At 36.6% G+C, this 19,522-nt stretch overlaps 1 protein-coding gene across 2 annotated transcripts in view; it reads left to right on the forward strand.

Annotated features, from left to right (window-relative positions):
• LOC114650722 (pyridoxal kinase-like) overlaps positions 1–19,522 on the forward strand; it is a 63,485-nt gene that overhangs the window by 37,304 nt on the left and 6,659 nt on the right. For both annotated transcript variants that reach the window (XM_051926760.1, XM_028800530.2), the window contains exons 6-11: positions 4,747–4,781; positions 6,876–6,961; positions 9,808–9,853; positions 12,890–13,001; positions 14,177–14,313; positions 18,458–18,524. In XM_051926760.1, coding sequence (XP_051782720.1) covers positions 4,747–4,781; positions 6,876–6,961; positions 9,808–9,853; positions 12,890–13,001; positions 14,177–14,313; positions 18,458–18,524 — 483 coding nt within the window. The remainder of the gene's footprint in view (positions 1–4,746; positions 4,782–6,875; positions 6,962–9,807; positions 9,854–12,889; positions 13,002–14,176; positions 14,314–18,457; positions 18,525–19,522) is intronic.

The raw sequence follows: 19,522 nt of genomic DNA on the forward strand, positions 1-19,522 counted from the left end.
TAATTACAGAACTGGTATACCTATAAATGCAGATTTGTTAAAACAGACAGAGAACAAGGTAGAACCAATTAAACAAAAAAAAAAACCATGGAAACCAACGGTATCTGTCCGTTAATTAATTGTTGAACTATGGCCAGTTGACAACAGAAGAGATTGTGAAATTGTGAAAGAGAAAGTCAAAAATAAAGTCACAGTCCTAGAGACCTCAGTTAGCTGGCCACTTAACCCCTCCTGGGTTTTCTGTAGTCAGTCTGTGCTGGCCATTCAGTCTGATAAGATAATCTTTCCATTCGATGATTCCAACACTTCTTTATCCGAGGTGACTTATCCATATGCAGAAGAATAGCCCATCAGTAGAGCAGTGGCAAGCAAGAGAAACAGGAGAGAGGTTATAATAGTATAAAATATTGTATTACTTATATTTCTGAACAAATAAATAATGGGCAAAAATGCAGTATGCACAGCTAAGCAGCAGCTCTAGTCCAGGTATGCTGCAGTAAAGTAGTAAGTCTTCAGCCTGGATTTAAAAGCTGAGCCTGAAGGGACACCTCTTATACTATCAGGCAGGTCATTCCACAGCTTTGTAACTAAAAGGTCAATCTCCCACTGTTATTTTATTAATCCTTGGAGTCTTAAGTAGGCTGGCATCTTGAGATCTCAATGTGCGCCTTGTTTTATAAGTAATGATAAGTTCAGATAAGTAAGCAGAGTGTTGGCCATTTAAAGCTTTGTAAGTTAAAAGGAGGATTTTGAAATTGGCCCTAAACTTAACTGGAAGCCAGTGTAAGAACTTGAGAATTGGAGCGATATATGCATATTTTGTGGTTCGTGAAATAATTATTGCACCATCATTTTGAATTAACAGAAAGCTGCATAAAGAATGACTGGAAGAATGACTTCTCAAGTACCTGTACTGGTCCACATGTATGTTTGTGTGTCTCTCTTCTGTTGCTGTGCTAATTATAATATACAAATTAATTATTAAGATTGTGCTATTGAGCTCCTGATTTGATAGCAGCAATCTTACTTTTCTATTTTCTCTTAGCATCAAGTCTTTTGTTTAGTTTCTTTTTCTCCCTCCCTGTCTTTCCATAGTTATTTTGTGTATTTTTCTGATAAATGAGTAGAAAGGTTACACTGCAACTCCAAACATTTAAAGTGTACAGACACAAGGAAGTTGGGGGTGGGTTCTTAAGAAGAAAACTTATAGGTGTAGCCTTTTCACCAGTGGATTTCGTTGTTATTTTCTGTAAACCTTTTAACAAGCTGTACCTTTCGACAATGTTATTCGACAATCACGTCTTGCCCGTGAGACTACCACTCAACAAAGTACTAGTCAATCCTTTGTTTTTTATGAGACTCCCTATTTATGGCAAAAGGCAAGCTTAGTAATACATGTGCTACCTTTTTCCTGTTCTATTTATAAATTGATTAATTTAGTTAGGTTTGCATGGTTAACATTCTGCAAAATAAGGATCCTTAAATATTTCATGATTGTTTAACGATTGTAAAATTAATTTTGAAAATTTTAATCATTGGTGTACATTTAGCGTGCATGTGTTGGGATTGTTTTTTTTTTTCTATCCTATACAAGTTACATAAAAGAAAAATAGGACTACATTTTAATATTATGTTAATCATATTTTATTTACTTTATTTAAAAATAGGAACCAAACTTCCACTCAAACATTACAAATATATTAAAAATTGTAACACATACCTAAAACATATCATAGAAATATATTATATCCCAAGGAATAACTCAGCATTATCCATTAGCATGTGTGTGTGTTTGTATATGTGTATCTATTTATAAACTTGCATGCTGTGCTCATTTTGTTCTAACCCATCACAAAGATGCTCTACTGGATTGAAATATGGGGGCTTTGCATGTTATTCAAGTAAATTGAATTTCCCTTTAATGTTTGTGGAAGCAGCTTGAGACATGACATGGCACATTATCCAGATGGAAATGTTTATTTGAAAAAGAGTAGATTGTGGTTAGGGCTGCACGATAACAGAAAAAATGATTATCACGATTATTTTGCTCAAAATTTTTATCACGATTAATAATGACGATTATTCCTTTGGTAAATGAAGTCTGTGACCAAAGCAGTGTAGCCTCGGCCAGTTATTCACAGATGCTGCCCTAATCATATTAGCTGCGTTGTCCGTTGTGATGCACACAAGTCTTTCTTCCACCAAGCCCCAAGCGGACATTGCTTCTTTGAGGCCCACTGCAATAAACTCCGCTGTATGGTCTTGTGGGAAAAACGAAGTTTGCAAAAGCTTGCTTTTCATCTCAAACTTGCTGTCAATAAAATGAACTGTCAAGCTCAAATACGGTTCCGCAGTTCTACTTGACCATAAGTCGGTCGTGGCAGCAAAATATTCAAGGCTGAGCCTGAGAATTTCTCTTTCTATTTCTTTTCGGCATTTTGCATACAGCAAGGGCAGCGCAACATTGGAAAAATGGTTGCGTGAGGGAATGCTATATCTTTTATCAAGTGTTGCGATCATTTTGTTAAACCCCTCACTGCTCACGGTGGTTATTGGACACATATCCTTGGCTATATGGTACGTGATCGCCTCTGTTATTTCCCGGTGTCTTTGCGAGCTAGGCAGATATGGTATTGCGTTGAACAATGTCCCTGATATTGTTGTCTGTGTTGTGGATGGCTGGTAATTTCTTGTTGTTGCTGTTTGTGCCTTCAGTCGTTGAAATTCTTGATAGTGTACTTTGTGGTGGCTTTTAAGGTGGTTGGTGAGGTTTGTTGTGTTACCTTGGGACGTTTGGACGGAACAGGAGCAAAGTTTGCACAAGACTCGTACCTGATCAACATCACATTCCTCAAAATCGAAATAGTTCCAGACAACTGAGTATGACCCCTTTTTAGGAACTAACGATCGCACTTCTGCACCTTCCTCACGTTGCTCCGCCATCATATGTTTATTCTGACTGACTGTTATTGCTGCTATTGACTTCTACTGCTTCAGAAAGCGCTTGCAATCTAGACGCAGTAACGTCATAGTGACGCAGTCCAATCCGTAAACTCAGCCCATAAAAAACAGTTTGGTCTTTATACTGTAAAATCGCGACGATATTTATTAACTGATCGTGGGTCATCAATATCGTTATCATGAGAAAAAAAAGATTAATCGTGCAGCCCTAATTGTGGTTATAAAGGGATGTACATGGTTAGTAAAAATATGTACATATGTCGTGGCGTTCAAATTAGGCTCAATTAGTTTTAAGAGACATAATCTTTTCCAAAAACACTTTCTCTATGCCATTACTGTACCACCATTTACCTGGCAGGATTTACGATATGCCAAATTCAGACCCTATGATCTGCATGTTGTACCTGACATCAAGATTTGCTAGAAAAGCCACATTCTTCTAGCCCTTCAGTTTTGGTAATTGCATGTCCACTAGTATAGTCTTAACTTCTTTTTGTTAGATGTGTGAAACTCGGCATTGTCTTCTGCTTTTGTAGTCTTACTTCCTTAAGGTTTGACACACAAAACAAAACTATTTAAAGGAACATTAAACAAGAACTTGCAGTAAGTTTAGTCATAAATTCATACGATGTTAATATTTTAATTTGTTAGTTTTTATAAAGGTTTATTGCAGTGTTTAGTTGAAGTTTATATTTTAAAGGCTAACTTTGTGTTGTTTTAATATTAGATCTTATTTCATATAAGCAAAACTCAAAAATATACAAATTCATTACAGCAAATACCAATGGTGTCAATTTTTCACATAACTAATATAAAAGTGAAACAAGAGTCAATTCATAACAGTGTCAGTTCTCCCCAGACCCATCCAAACTTCCTTGAAGATCCTTCTGTCCAGTACTAGTTGAACATAAAGGAATATACTGTACAGTACAGTATATGGAAATAACAAATGATAAAATGTCATTCAGTCCATACTGCTATAAAAATAGCTGGGAAGGTTTTGCATGCTTGTCTCCACAACATATTCCAGTAGGAAAAAAAATAATTCTGCAGTTTTACCATCACTTTTAGTTCTTCCTGACTCTGCATTTCATCACATGATATAGTTTTTAGTTTCCTCCAATACAATCTTCTGATACTGTATATCTGCAGAATTTGTTTAGCTCTCAGTCTATCAAGTTTATCTTTGTCTTACATTCCAGACCAAACAGTTTCAATTTCTTTGGAGTTTGCTTCTGATTTTGCCCCTTTAATTTAGGTTCTAGCTACATTTCTTTGTTTGTCATCTTTCTGAGGGGCTCATTGTCTTTTCTATTGTCAGGTAACCAGAAAAGGCAGTCAAAGTCAGGTATCGGCAGTGCATTGTACTCCCTTAGACCAATCTCTTTTTTTATAAACTTAAGTGTTCTGGAAATACAGTCTAATATTTACTTTTCAGTAAAAATTACAAAGCTCTCCTATATGTTGACAGGAACAAATGCATCTGCATTTCTAAAACCATTTTATTTGTCATGATTATATGTTAAAATGCTTTCAATTTTATGCCTGGACCAAATGTTTGACAAAATATGAAAATAAAATAAACAGAAAAGTTGTTTATTCTATTTGTCTGTCCCAAGTGGGAGAAGGGTTTGCTCTATACTTGCTATGCTGAAGTAGGGAGAAATGCCAGCACCAAAAATCCATTAGCATAGTACACTGAACTCAATAATGTATAAAAATATTTTCTTGGTATATTTTATTTTATTAATTAAATTAAATCATTATTAACATTTTCTGTTTCAGTTTGTGATCCAGTTTTAGGTGACCATGGGTCAATGGTAAGTTCCCAAACGTTTTATTTTATGATTTTTTTTATACTATTTTAATATCTGACATGGAAGTGTAATATTAAAAACTGCGTTATCATGTCTGTTTTTTTCAAAATCTTAAAAATTATATCTCACTAGCCTTAAATATACTATATTTATATACTAAAGATATACATGACCCTCTTTTTGTTGAACGACTGATGCTTAGAAGAGGTACAGTATTTTTTTATATTTTGAAAATTGAGCACTTTTATTAATAGTTTTGCCTTATTAACTGGCTAGGATGTCCTTGACTATTGTCAGTGGTCTGACTCTGTGCAACTTTGTAGCTGAAAGCCTAACATGGGCAGTGTTAATTCATCCTGGCTTAAGTGTCAAAAGATTAGCTTAATCAATCTATGCTGTTACTACTTGAATTGTCCAGTGAGGGTGAATTAAGAATGTTGTGATGTTTTCTCAGATCTCTGAATTTGAAATTTTAAGGCCAAAGGTGTTAAATCTGTTTGTCTAGAAGTCTAAGTCTTAAAAATAAACCTTCCATTTCCATGACAGGTGATTTTAGCCTTTTCACTCTCACTCTTCATTCACGTTCCTGATGAGGGTTGCAGTAGCAGCACACAGTCTTTAGCTCCTACTGGAAAATTCCCACTTGCTCAAGTATGAGTCAGTGCAGAAATACTACCTTTCCATTGTCCTAATTCTGCCTGTAATTTCTTGCTAATAGGGTGTGCCTGGAATACTTCTCCAGGTAGTTCCCTGGAGGCATCTTTACCATATGTTAAGACCAACTAAACTGCCTTCTTGTGTTCTGGAGAAGCAGTTTTTTGAGCCTGAGGTTTTCTTATACAGTCACTCTTTCCACTCTGTCATCACCCATAATGTATGTCCCTACTAGATAGATAGATAGATAGATAGATAGATAGATAGATAGATAGATAGATAGATAGATAGATAGATAGATAGATAGATAGATAGATAGATAGATAGATAGATACTTTATTAATCCCAAGGGGAAATTCTCATATACTATGGAATAGAATAGTGGTGCCAGTTCACTAGGAAAATGAATGCTTTGGATGGGTATTTAGCTCCTGCTGTTTACCACTTTACCACTACTTTACCACAACCATTTGAATAAAAACAGAATGTTTTGAAATATTTATACCTAAGTGGCAAATGGATAAATATATGCACGTGTATAGTGTACTATATTCATTATTATTCATGTTTATGAGGTGGTTGTTGGAGTCTACCTGTACTGTAATCTAAGACAATAAAAAATTAACACTCTTGGCAAAAAAAGAAAAGAAAATTGGTAATTATAATGTAGACTATGCTCATGCTGTATGAGAATTTACAGAATTGACATCTGTGCCATCACATCTTACCAACTCATTTTGTGCACCTGCATTTCAGATCAGAGTTTTGAATGAAAATGTAAAATTTACCTCTACATGTTTTTCATAATAAGAATATGTGAAGGGAATGCATTAAGTAATTACAGTATAGCTTTACTCTGAATGCAATGCCACACAAAAACCCATTAGTGACTAACATACATTTACATAATTAAATAATTTGAAAGGTCAGTTTTGGATTCACAACTCAGAATTGTCTGAATGTGAGCTTCCCCTTAGAAGGGACTTCACAGGAGTTTCCCAACCAGGAAGCTTGTATTTCCCATAGCTCTTGAATGCAGCAGTATTTTATTCTCTAACATGCATTATTTTGTTTTTTTGAGTACTATAAAACTTGTGTTGTCTCCTTTGTCACAAGTGAGGCAAGGTCCGTTACTATTTTAATGAGCATATCACTACTTCTTATTGGGAAAATCTTTTGCTAGCTTAATTGGCAAAATAGGACAAGTAAATACTAATGTAATTTATACCTTGCTTTTTATTTAAGAGTAGCTAACAGCCATAAACAGTTGGAAGATAGCACAAAGAATACATTTGAAGCACAAGAAATTAATTAAATTTGTTTTTAGTATGTACTGTAATAGCAATAGTCATATTTAGCAAATAATAAACTTATTTTAAACATTTGTATGTCTAAGGTTATTGTAAGTTGACAAGATTTCATGTACATGTGTTCCTTTTACAGTATGTCCCAGAAAATCTCTATCCAGTTTATAAAGAGAAAGTCGTTCCAGTGGCTGATATCATTACTCCAAACCAGTTTGAAGCTGAGTAAGTGAAAATTTAGAATATATTCATCATTTGAATTCCATTTGCTGATGACACAGTACTGCTGTCTCACAGTTCCAGGGACCTTGTTTGATTCTCAATCCAGTCTCTCGCCTCTGCAGATTCTCCAGTTTCTTTCCACATTCCTAATGCATGTTAGTTTAATTGACAACTGTAAATTTAAACATTGTGAATGAGTGAGTGCATGTGTGAGCTTTATGAAGGATATATAACTCACCCAGAGATGGGGTAATCTCTGTTTCCCCTTAAGTCTATATCTGACTTTAGAAAATGAACAGGGGGAGTGCACTTTGGTGTAGTTAATTGTGAAATATAAAACAAAACTTGTACATTATATACCATTTAATTACTATCTTGCAGTTATTTCTTACTGAAAATATATACCTATCTGTGGCTGCTTGCCTTTTTTATCGTTTTACTCCTGTTTACTTATTTGGTTAATTCTGCATTATATTTTCCTAGGCTTAGCTCAAAGCAACACATTGGTTCAAAAGTTGTTTCACGTCCCTCGAGTTCATTGATCAGTGCTAGTATATGGTTAACGACTTTCTTTGTGTTCTCCTTATGTTTACATCAACCCTTCTCCTCAAAAAAGGAGAACATTCTTCTATAGCCTTATGGAATGCTGCATTATATCATTTTTGTGTGTAGTTATATGTGTCACCAGTGATAAACTGACAGTTTTAATCCTTCATATTGTTTGGAGCTCCATGATCCTGCTAATGGGAAATAAGTTACTAAATTTAAAAGCATATAGAGTAAAATAATTTAATATGAACTAGCCAACCCGCGTGCCGCATAATTATGTATTGATGGGTAAATACTTCCTGAAAGACACAGTTGTCCAAATGGGGTGGGTTTGAGGATACGACTGTAGGTGAATGAAAAGATGGAACTCTGGAGAGGGCAACATACAATTGTCTGTGACTGAAAACTGGAGGACCGCCGTCGCGCCTCCACCTCCCAGAGCGAGGGACGGGGCTGGACAGCGCCCGGGAGTGGAGGGCGGAATGGGGGGAGAGGGGAAGGATGCCCATTCCGCCCCGGCCCCCCCGCCATTCTAGTCTGCTGATTTCTTAGTCATCGTTCAGTACGCACTGCCTGCTCATGTGCCCGCCCTCATACATGAGTCGCTTTCATCTGTGTACAGTCCACATGCACCTGTGAGTCACGTTGACTTTTCATTTTCCAAACACCGCCTCAGTCGCTTTCGTCTCTTCTACAGTCCACATGCACTTCTGAGCCACGTTGACTTTTCATTGTTCTTTGCGGTTCCGGCTGCTTTCCTATATATAATCCACCAAGTCACCCGACCATGGTAGTAGCGACGGGGGGTGTGTACAAAGGGCAGGGACTTAATCAGTGCGAGCATATGACCCGCACTTACAGGGAATTCCTCGTTTGTGGGGAACAATTGCAAGCCCCGGTCTCCATCACTGATGGGGTTCAACAGCTTACCCATGCCTCTCGGCGCCGGGTAGACACACGTTGATCCATTCAGTCTAGCGCGCGTGCAGCACTGGACATCTAAGGACATCACAGACCTGTTATTGCTCAATCTCACGTGGCTGAAAGCTACTTGTCCCTCTAAGAAGTTGGACGCCGACCGCTCGGGGGTCGCGTAACTATTTAGCAGGAGGGAGTCTCTTTCGTTATCGGAATTAACCAGACAAATCGCTCCACCAACTAACAACGGCCATGCACCACCACCCACAGAATCGAGAAAGAGCTATCAATCTGTCAATCCTCTCAGTGTCCGGGCTGGGTGAGGTTTCCTGTGTTGAGTCAAATTACGCGAAAGGCTCCACACCTGGTGGTGCCCTTCCGTCAATTCCTTTAAGTTTCAGCTTTGCACCCTTACTCCCCCCCGGAACCCAAAGACTTTGGTTACCCGGTTGGCTGCCTGGCGGGTCATGGGAATAACGCCACTGGATCGCCAGTCGTCATTGTTTATAGTAGGAACTACGACGGTATGTGATCGTATTCGAACCTCCGACTTTCATTCTTGATTAATGAAAACATTCTTGGCAAATGCTTTCACTCTCGCTCGAATTGTTGGTGGGCGTGGCTCTGTGACTTGGCGAGCGTGGCTCTGTCTTGTGTGCGTCTTGCTTGCCATGGACTTAGTGAATTCTTAGAGTTGGTGGGCGTGGCTCTGTGTGTTGTCAGTGGGCGTGGCTCTGTGAGTTGTCGTCGTATCCCATGGTGTTAGAGTTGGTGGGCGTGGCTATGCCGTGCGTATCCCATGGTTGTCTTGCGTGCCCTGTTGGCTTAGTGAATTATATATATAGATAGTCCAAATGTTTTGGGCATCACATTGGCACAGTTGAAAGCATGCTTGCCTCACGAATATAGCAGATCCCGCTCCCAGTTGTTGTCCATGTTTAGTTTGCACATTCTTCCTATGTCTTTGTGGATTTTTGCTTCTATATCACTATGATATGTGTGCATATAATGCCAAATTGACTCACTGTGTCTATGTACATGTATAGGTAGCCAACCTGTCGAGTGCCGATTCCTGGCTTGTACACCATGCTGCTGAGTGGGCAATGGCTTGGGGTTTATAGAATTTTATGATAGTTTAAATGTAAGAAATAAACAATATATTTAGTTGGAATTTGTTTTCTTTTTTAATGCTTTTATATTTAAGAGAGTATTGTGATTATTCAGCTATATAAAATAAATGACATTTAAATAAATATGGAACAAGACATGAAGGTGAAAATTATATCTAGTCACTAGATAAGAAAAACAACTGTCCTCAAAAGTGGTTTGTGCCCTTTACAGGTAAACAAGTATTCATTGTGTACTTTTTCATTTATATCCAGGTTGCTTACTGGAAGGAAAATCAGTACAGAAAAAGAAGCTCTTGAGGTTTGTATTGAGTAGGGCATAGTATGCGGTTTGAGAAATATTACACATCAAATGTATCCTATTTATTCTCCAAATAAATAAGAATTTTATTTTTTCTGTTCCATTTAAAAAGTTTGTAACGTCACCAAATAAATAATGAAATTTCATTTTTCTCTTCAAATCAAGTGAAGTTAACACTCTTTCACCAAAGGAAGGTAGCATTTTGTAATGGAGCAATCTCACTTTTTAAAGTAAATAAATTTACTATTTTTTTATATACAGTAACTGTCAACATGGTGAAATTATTTCCTATTTAGTCTTCAATTTATGCTCTTGACAATATTGATTTAATTCAATAAACACATGATGTATTAAATATTATGAATTTTTTCATGTACAGGCCATGTCAACTTTCACTGAAAGACTGGTTATATCTTCCATTCTGAAAATGTGTTTGATTGTATTGTTTGATTTGTTAGACAGTGTTTTGATACGTAAATAATCCACAGCTTATCTTAAAGTAGTTGACTGACTTGAACAGCATGGTCTTCCTTTTTAAATAGTGTGTGCTCAGTTTATTACTAAAATGTTCAAATATGTTATTACTCATTCCATCACTAGATAATTCAAAGGTTTTTGTAAGACATTGTACAGTATGTAAAAATTGCATTTTTTTCCTTGATAATTTAGTGAGAAAATATATTTAAATGAAGTGCTGCACTACTTACTATAGAGTGTTAGGCTCCAATAGGATATTGACTACAGTTTGCCATAAGGCATGTGGAAGACTGAATGAAAAATCAAAGAATATACTGTCAACAATAACAACAACATTTATTTATATAGCACATTTTCATACAAATAATGCAGCTCAAAGTGCTTTACATGATGAAGAAAGAGAAAAAAGACCAAATAAATAAGAATTAAAATAAGGGAACACTAATTAACATAGAATAAAAGTAAGGTCCGATGGCCAGGGAGGACAGAAAAAACAACTCCAGACAGCTGGAGAAAAAAAATAAAATCTGCAGGGGTTCCAGGCCACGAGACCGCCCAGCCCCCTCTAGGCTTTCTACCTGACATAAATGATCAGTCCTCATTGTATTCAGGGTTCTCAGGGAAGAACTTGATGATGACGGTCATGTGGACTTCTGGCCTTTAATCCATCAATGTAGGGACATCATGGTGCTTTGATCAGGTGGTGGTGGTGCAGGTCGCCACCCCAGAAAACCGGAAAAAGAACAAAAGAGAAAGTAGGGGTTAGTATGGATTTTGAATATGAATACCATGAATAATAATGATAATTAATTGAATATACAGAGCATCAGGATTAAACTAAGATGAAGCTATGAGAAAGCCATATTAAAGTAATGTGTTTTCAGCAGTTTTTTTAATGTGCTCCACTGTATTAGCCTGGCGAATTCCTATTGGCAAGCTATTCCAGATTTTAGGTGCATAACAGCAGAAGGCCGCCTCACCACTTCTTTTAAGTTTAGCGCTTGGAATTCTAAACAGACGCTCATTTGAAGATCTAAGGTTACAATTTGTAGTGTAAGGTGTAAGACATTCCGAAATATAAGATGGAGCGAGATTATTTAAGGCTTTGTAAACTATAAGCAGGATTTAAAAGTCAATTCTAAATGACACAGGTAACCAATGTAGTGACATCAAAACTGGAGAGATGTGCTTGGATTTTCTTTTCCTAGTTAAGATTCTAGCAGCTGCATTCTGCACTAGTTGCAATCGATTTATGTCTTTTTTGGGTAGTCCTGAGAGGAGAGCGTTACAGTAATCTAGTCGACTGAAAACAAAAGCGTGGATTAATTTCTCAGCATCTTGCAATGTTACAAGGGGTCTAACTTTTGCTATATTTCTTAAGTGGAAAAATGCTGTCCTAGTAATCTGATTAATGTGTGATTTAAAATTCAGGTCCGAGTCAATAGTTACCCCTAAATTCTTTACCTCCATCTTGACTTTTAATCCTAATTCATCTAGTTTATTTCTAATAACCTCATTATATCCATTATTGCCAATCACTAAAAGTTCTGTTTTCTCTTTATTTAGTTTGAGAAAATTAATACTCATCCATTCAGAAACACAAGTAAGACATTGTGTCAGTGAATCAAGATAGTCAGGGTCGTCATTATTTTATATAAATCAGGTAAATCTATCCTGGTGAAAGAATTTAATTTGTTTAAAATGGAGTACCGGGGTTTAAGTGATTCAGTATTGAGGAGATGTACTATATTATTTCTAATATCATTAATTTTTTGATTAAAAAAATACAGCAAAAGCCTCACAAGTTTCACTGGAAGTTTTTTGGAGACATTCCATTGAGTCATGTACTGATACCAAAATGACTTTTTATGTGTAACACCACATATAATATTGAGAACACAGTTGCTTCCTGGAAACATGCCAATGGCAGCTTCATAATATGGGGTTGCATCACTGTGTCAAGATCTTTGAAAAAAAGAGTTCAAATTGAATACAGAGAAAATCCTGGTCGAAAAACGTCTGCTTCAGTCAGTAGCTGTTTGTTAAATCCTAGACCTCAGTCCAATGAAGAAGAGCTGGCAGAACTGGAATATTGCTATTCTCCCACCGCTCCCTTTCATGTCAAGAAATTGTTACTGATTTAGCAAAGAAAAATTTAGGAAACATTTTAGTATTGAAATGTGTAATAAATTGTAGAGATTTAACCACATACGACTCTTGCCTATAATGTCTTTCAAAAGTTGTTCTACCAAATTTTTAGTGAGTGTGCTTGGTAGTATTTGTAGAATTTTGTTTTCACATACACATTCTGAAGTTTTTTTTGTACTGATATAAAAAAACAAAAACTAACTACTATAAATATATTAAAATGTCACATGTAAATATGAATGTTAACACTGTACATACTGTACATTCAATTTATTGATAAAGATATATTTCATTTTAAAGGAGTGTAGTGCATATAGTATGCGTATATACATACATTTACACAAATAGTTCTAGAAATGATTGTTTAAAGTATTGCTATTACAGAGTGAGGATTTGTCCATTGTATTCCAGGTCATGGATGTTCTGCATTCAATGGGGCCAGATACTGTTGTGATTACAAGTTCAGACTTGCCTTCCTCCTTAGGTGAAAATTACCTGATTGCACTTGGAAGTCATTTACAAAGTAAGTTATACCTTTTTAATTTTCTTGTAAAAACATGAATGTTATTGAATGAGAATGGAAAGCATTTCAGAATTGACAAAATAAGTGAATAGTGCATGTCCAATACAATCATAGAGGAAATGTGTTTTGAACCAGCCAAAAATGGGAACCACAACCCCAGTCTGTCCCGAGGCACGCTTCCTGCCTTTCACACAACAGTAAGAATATTTAGTTCTTCCAACATATCCAGTTAGCTCTTATCCACTCGTGCTGCCTTGCCGCTATGAAGCTTTTTAACCACTGTGGAAACTTTAGCTACAGATGGACTGAACCCCATCCTGTGTTTTTGGCAAGGTTCATGAGGTTAACATTTAGGAGTCCCTCAAAGTTCTTTTTCTACATCTTAACAGTATCACCCAAATGAGGTTAACACCTTTGCTGAGGAATAGCCTGGGACCCTATAAACTCTGCATCACTGAACTTTCTGAAAATTGTAGGAGAAGCTATTTTGGAGGTGTGAGTTAAACTCATTTTGAAGCACTAGTGATTCTTGTCACACCTTTACTACATATTTTGGTATTCCTTATCTAGCCAGTGGTTGCACCCTACCCTCTGTTTGTGTATGAACATTTGTTTTTTATGGACAAGACATAAATAGTACAGAAATCCAGTGACAATTCATCGCTCAGTTTTAGAACAACCAGGCCATCCCTCCAAGTCACAACCCTCCAGGTATCTCCTTTATTCTCGATGTGAATGTTGAAGTATCCCAGGAGGACTATAGAGCATGCGGATGTTACACTTCATATACTATACCACTTCCAATGCCTCTTAACAGGCCAAATTTGGACATTCAACAGTATAACAGTTTTTTTTTTATATCATTATAAAATTTTATGTCATTAGCTAAGTCTCATTTTGATGGTGAAAATAACAAAGATTTGGATCAAATGGACTAGTCTAAATGCAAGCACTGATGTGTTGATGTAAGAGAATAACAGTTGTGCTTATACAGCTTGTAGCATTGTAGACGACCAAATGCAATTTTATTAATGTAGTTAATCCCATTGAATCACCAGTTGATTTTCTACAAGGATTAAAAATTTACTTTGTGTAGGCCTTTGAAAATAATCGTTTATTTCTACTTAGGGATTTTGTCATTTATTCATCACAACAGTCTTATTTTATTTTTGCAGTTAAACGTGATGGTACTAAAGAGAAGCAAAGAATTCGAATGGAGATTCCCAAAGTGGATGCTGTTTTTGTTGGTACTGGGGATTTGTTTGCTGCTGTGTTGCTGTCTTGGACACACCTCCATCCAAATGATTTTAAGGTAAAAGTATTATTTGTACGTAAAGTTATCTGTTAAGGTGCAGTGTCTATAGACAACGATCACATTTTCACCTAAATTCTTAAAAAGGGCACTGACAAGTTCCTGTTTAACACTTTATACTGTAAAACAAAAACACAGTTTATTGATTCTATACAAAACACAAGTTGATGCAATACAATATCTGTTGAGCTGTTTTATTCATTACTTTACATGTAGGGTGAATAAACCATATATATGTGTTTAAATTTGAAACATTTCAATAGTTTTATATTTTTCTGTCTCTGATAATCAATATTTTTGCAGATTTACAAATACATGTTTTAGATTTTTTTTTGGTAGTATGACAACAGAGTATTGAAACTCCTTTCCTGTATAAAAATAAAGGACAGTATGTCCTCAGAGAAATCCATATTACTAACCAAGAATAAACCGGATATGGACGCAGGTACATGGCATGCCCATGGACGCAGGAGACATAGTGCGCAGGCGCCGACAGCGAGCAAAGTCTGATCTACCGAGAACGAAGGAGTCACAGCTCAATAATGAAGGAGCTCAACTAACGTAAATAAGAAATGAGGCAACGCGCCCATAGGTAACCACACAGCCACACAATAAAGAGGATTCAGCCCACTGCCCCAGAGTGAAACGGGAAATACTACGGAGTCCACAAAGGTCCACAACACACAGCATAATCAAACCCGAGATAGTACTGAAAGCGCAGGCGCCTACAACACGTTTCTGAACCATAGCTCACCACCGCAAGCGAATTCTGATACACCACCAAAACCGAAAGAGCTCAACTAACGGAAATATGAAATAAAGCAACGAGCACAGACAATACGGAACCCTAACCGTCCACACTACACAGCATAGTCAAACCCGACATAGTACGGAAGGTGCGGGCGCCTACAACGCGCGTCTAACACACCGCAGGCAGACCCCCGAGATGGTACAGAAGCCCCAGAGATACGGACTCCACAGCATATGTGAATCACATTACAGTAATACAGTAATATAAGTACTCACAGACAAAACAAACACAACAGGCTTTGGCGTCCCGCCCCACAATCAAACCGGAGAGAGTACGGCATCCCCAAACGTCCACAAAACACAGCATAGTCAAACCCGAGATAGTACGGAGGGCGCATGCGCCTACAACGAGTACCACATGAAACACACACACGGCACCGGAGGTATAATATTAGCTCAACTAACGTAAATAAGCGCCTACAACGCGTCGCGGCTCAAAAACAAAGGAGCTCAACTAACGTAAATAAGAAATGAGGCAACACGCCTATAGGTAATGACACAGCCACACAAAAAAGAGGATTCAGCCCCCTGCCCCAGAGTGAAACGGGAAAAAGTACGGAGTCCACAAAGGTCCACCATACACAGCATAATAGTACGGATGGCGCGAGTTAGTACGAAAGCCGAAGGCGCCTACAACGCGTAATAAGAATAAACGAACGCTCTGTTTTAAACGTACGTCATCCTCACACGTCCAAACTGTAATAAGAATAAACGAACGCTCCGTATTGAACGTACGTCATCCTCACACGTCAAAACTATACAGCATAAGTGAATCACATTACAGTGATGCATTATTAACAGTACAACCACAGAAAACGCTCCGTATTAACAGTAAGTGCAATTATTCATATTACTAACGGTAAACAATGGAGAACTAATGGAGGCACGATCACGGCTCCAAAACTATACAGCTCCACTAACGGAGCTACAAAACAGTCCATGTATGGTTAATGGCAAATGTTCTAAAGGATTCCCCAAAGATTTCCAGGACGTTACACTTGGAAATATAAATGGATATCCTAAGTATATGAGAAGAAAGACAAATGAATTGCAAATTATTCCGGGTCGTCCAATTGACAATAACTGGGTCGTACCATACAATCCTTATTTATGTTTATGATACAACTGCCATATAAATGTTGAAATCTGCGCCACAGTAAAATGTGTTAAATATTTATTCAAATACGTTTACAAGGGACATGATTGTGCTAATGTTTCAGTATCTGAAAGAAATGATCACGATGAAACTCGATTGTATGTGGATTCACGGTACATCAGTGCTCCAGAGGCCATGTGGAGAATATATTGCTTTCCAATGCACAATCAGAGCCACACAATATGTCGCAACGCCAGGGGTTGGCGATCGAAGCGAGCAGGGGCGGAGCCCCCTAGTACTAGTAATATTTAAGAATAAGATTAAAAAAAAACATATATTCACTACCTACAAAAAAAATTACCCACATTCCACTTCGTTCATTGTGCAGTTGAGGCAAAAACAAAACTAGAACAAGCCATGAGTTTTCCATCATTCTACAAAGGAAAAAATCTTCAATGACCTGGTTTTTACAGAAACATCATTTGTAAACTGCCATGTAAACCCTTTGTTTAGACAAATCGGATTATCAGCTACTGAGAAGCCTGGTTAACAAAAGTAGAGGGGAGCGCCAGTTAAGAGATGTTCACACATGTAAGTACAGAGGAAAGGCGCTGAAGGTACACATAGGACAAGACAGCAAATATTTTTTTTAATTATTCTAGTAACTGTCTTTGACAGGTACCGTGGCTAGTGATTTTTTTATAAAACAGTTGATAGAGACTCTATATTAGCCTGGTTTGAGTGACCATGGTTTTGTGCATGAGTGTGCAATGTGAAGGACTTGTGTTTTGTCCACAGTGGGCTCCTGTTTTGAGCTGGGGAATGCTGGGATATGTTTGCCCCCCAATCCTAATATAAAGCTGAAGTAAAATGAAGTAATTGAATATGAAAAATGAATGAATTATTACTGCTTATGTCTAACACTTAAAATCTATGAAGGAAGAAGAACAAGAACAATCCAATGTGTTTAGTGCATGCTTGAAATCTTAGTGGTATGTTTTCTTGGAAACTCATCCATAAAATGCAAGATGCATACAGGATAGGTTGTGAGTTAGCCATTTCTGATTAAGACAGGTTAAAAAAGTAAGAGTTAGTTACGCAAGTTGTTTTGTAGATGTGAATTTGAAATTGCAATCATGTATTTATACTTAGACCCATATACAACGTTTGACTTGTGGTATTTTTTTTACTTCCTCCTTATTAAAACTGCTTTAGTTTAATTTGATTTCAGACTTAATTTTCTTCTTATAGAATTTATTTCTTATAGACTTTGAGGAACAGCAGCAGTTTGTAACTAAACACAGTTTTTATCACCTGTATGACACGTGTCTTGACTTAAATATACCATTTTAATATATTTATATACTGTGTATAAAATTTGTTATTTTACATAGCAAATGAAAGAGATGTAATATGTAAAAATAGGTTGGTTAGCTATAGGAGTAGTTCTGAACGGTACAAAAAAAAAACATGTTACACAAGATTAATGCTGTTTTTCAATATTAAATATTAATCTTCTTTTTAATAACCCAAACATCTTCATTGCTGCCAAATTGTAGAATTGTCCTTATAATGAAAAAAAGCTCCTTTGTACTTCCACCATGAAGGAAATAATAGGAAGCAACATCTGACAATCAGTGCAGAAAACAAAAGGTCACACAGTCATGCCATTTCTGCAGCACTACCATTGCAGGGACATGAAATGGTTGCTACATTTCCACCAGTATACCTATGTGCACACAATGATAATAAATATCATGGCACTGGTGAACAGAATCTGGATGAGTTTGATTTGTACTTTGAGCCTTTTCTTGAAAGTGCTATAGATAAGATCAATACAAGCCTCCTTATAGTAATTACTCCTGCAAGTGTCTTGTACCCCAGAACAAACTTCAATTCAAATCAGTTCACTTTTGTGCAGCACTCTTCACAGATTTGTTCAAACACACAGCAAAACAAAACAGTTCAAAATTGATCAACATAAATGAAATTATATGACATTGTAGACAGACGAGAAGTAGAAGAAGAAAGCAAAAGTTCCCATCAGCAAACCTAGACAAAATTTTTAAAGGGCTGGGAATTTATTGCTAATCTTAATTTATCTTTTCTGCCTTGTACTATTCACTAGAAAAGGTTCTTGGCTGGCGTGAAGACAATGAATTTATCTAATTCATGTGCGATTATCAATATTTGTACTGAGTAAATGTTTATTCTTTAACTGTATTTTCTTCTTATTAGATGGCCTGTGAGAAAACTTTTTCAGTTATGCATCATGTCTTACAAAGGACTATCTCATGTGCAAAAGGTAAATTGTTATTTCTTTTTTTATCCCAAAGTGACTTACAAATTATTATTTCATAGTTCAGTTGTTTCAGTATTTCTGACTTATGCCCTCAGGAAATGTCTTACTCAGTTAGGAGGCTAAGTCAGTGATGAGAACAGAACTTGTGACCTTTGGTTTACAGTTTAACACCTTATGTATCAGACCACACTGTCTGATTTATGATGTTTTATTTTTGTATATTTGTTAATATACAACCTACCATTGCAGACTTCTGAAACTTGCCTGTTCATGTATTTTTTTTTTAATTTTCATACACAAAATAAGTGATTACATCTTGCCTGAAGAAGGGGCCTGAGTTGCCTTGAAAGCTTGCATATTGTAATCTTTTTAGTTAGCTAATAAAAGGTGTCATTTTGCTTGGCTTTTCCCTACATTCATAATAGCTAACATGGTACAACACCCTAGTACTACATACACAAAATAAAAAAGTTCAACAGTGATAACCAAAATGAAAGGTAAAAGAAAGAAATACCAGGAGCTACTCCTTATCCTGACTTCTAAAGAAGTCTCTCTGGTATTGAAGGGTAAAGTTTATGAAAACTGTTGGAGAAGTAGTATGCTTTATGGGAGTGAGTATGTGTTCATTGTCACTGAGTGAAAAAAGATGATGGCTGAATTAACAGAATGTCTTGACGTGAAGGGAAAAAAGTGCTGTGCTGAGGAGAAACAGGCAATTATATAAAAGTAATGGATCTCACCCCAAAGGATGTGCAAGACTGTAAGTGAAGGGAAAAAAGATATTTGGGGGAAAATGCCTAACATCGGTAAACCTGAAAAATGACCATTAAACATTTGATGAATGTAAGGCATAAGAAATATTTTTTTCAAATTAGAGGAAGAACCTTTGCATAGTATTAGTGAAGTTATTACTTTGTGTCACAAAAAAGAGAGAATTGGTTCTTTTAAAATGATTCGAATGGTGTGAAACTACTTTTTGTTCACCTGTATTTGTATCTTAA

Source organism: Erpetoichthys calabaricus, chromosome 4 (genome assembly GCF_900747795.2).
Source record: "Erpetoichthys calabaricus chromosome 4, fErpCal1.3, whole genome shotgun sequence".
Lineage (NCBI taxonomy): Eukaryota > Metazoa > Chordata > Cladistia > Polypteriformes > Polypteridae > Erpetoichthys > Erpetoichthys calabaricus.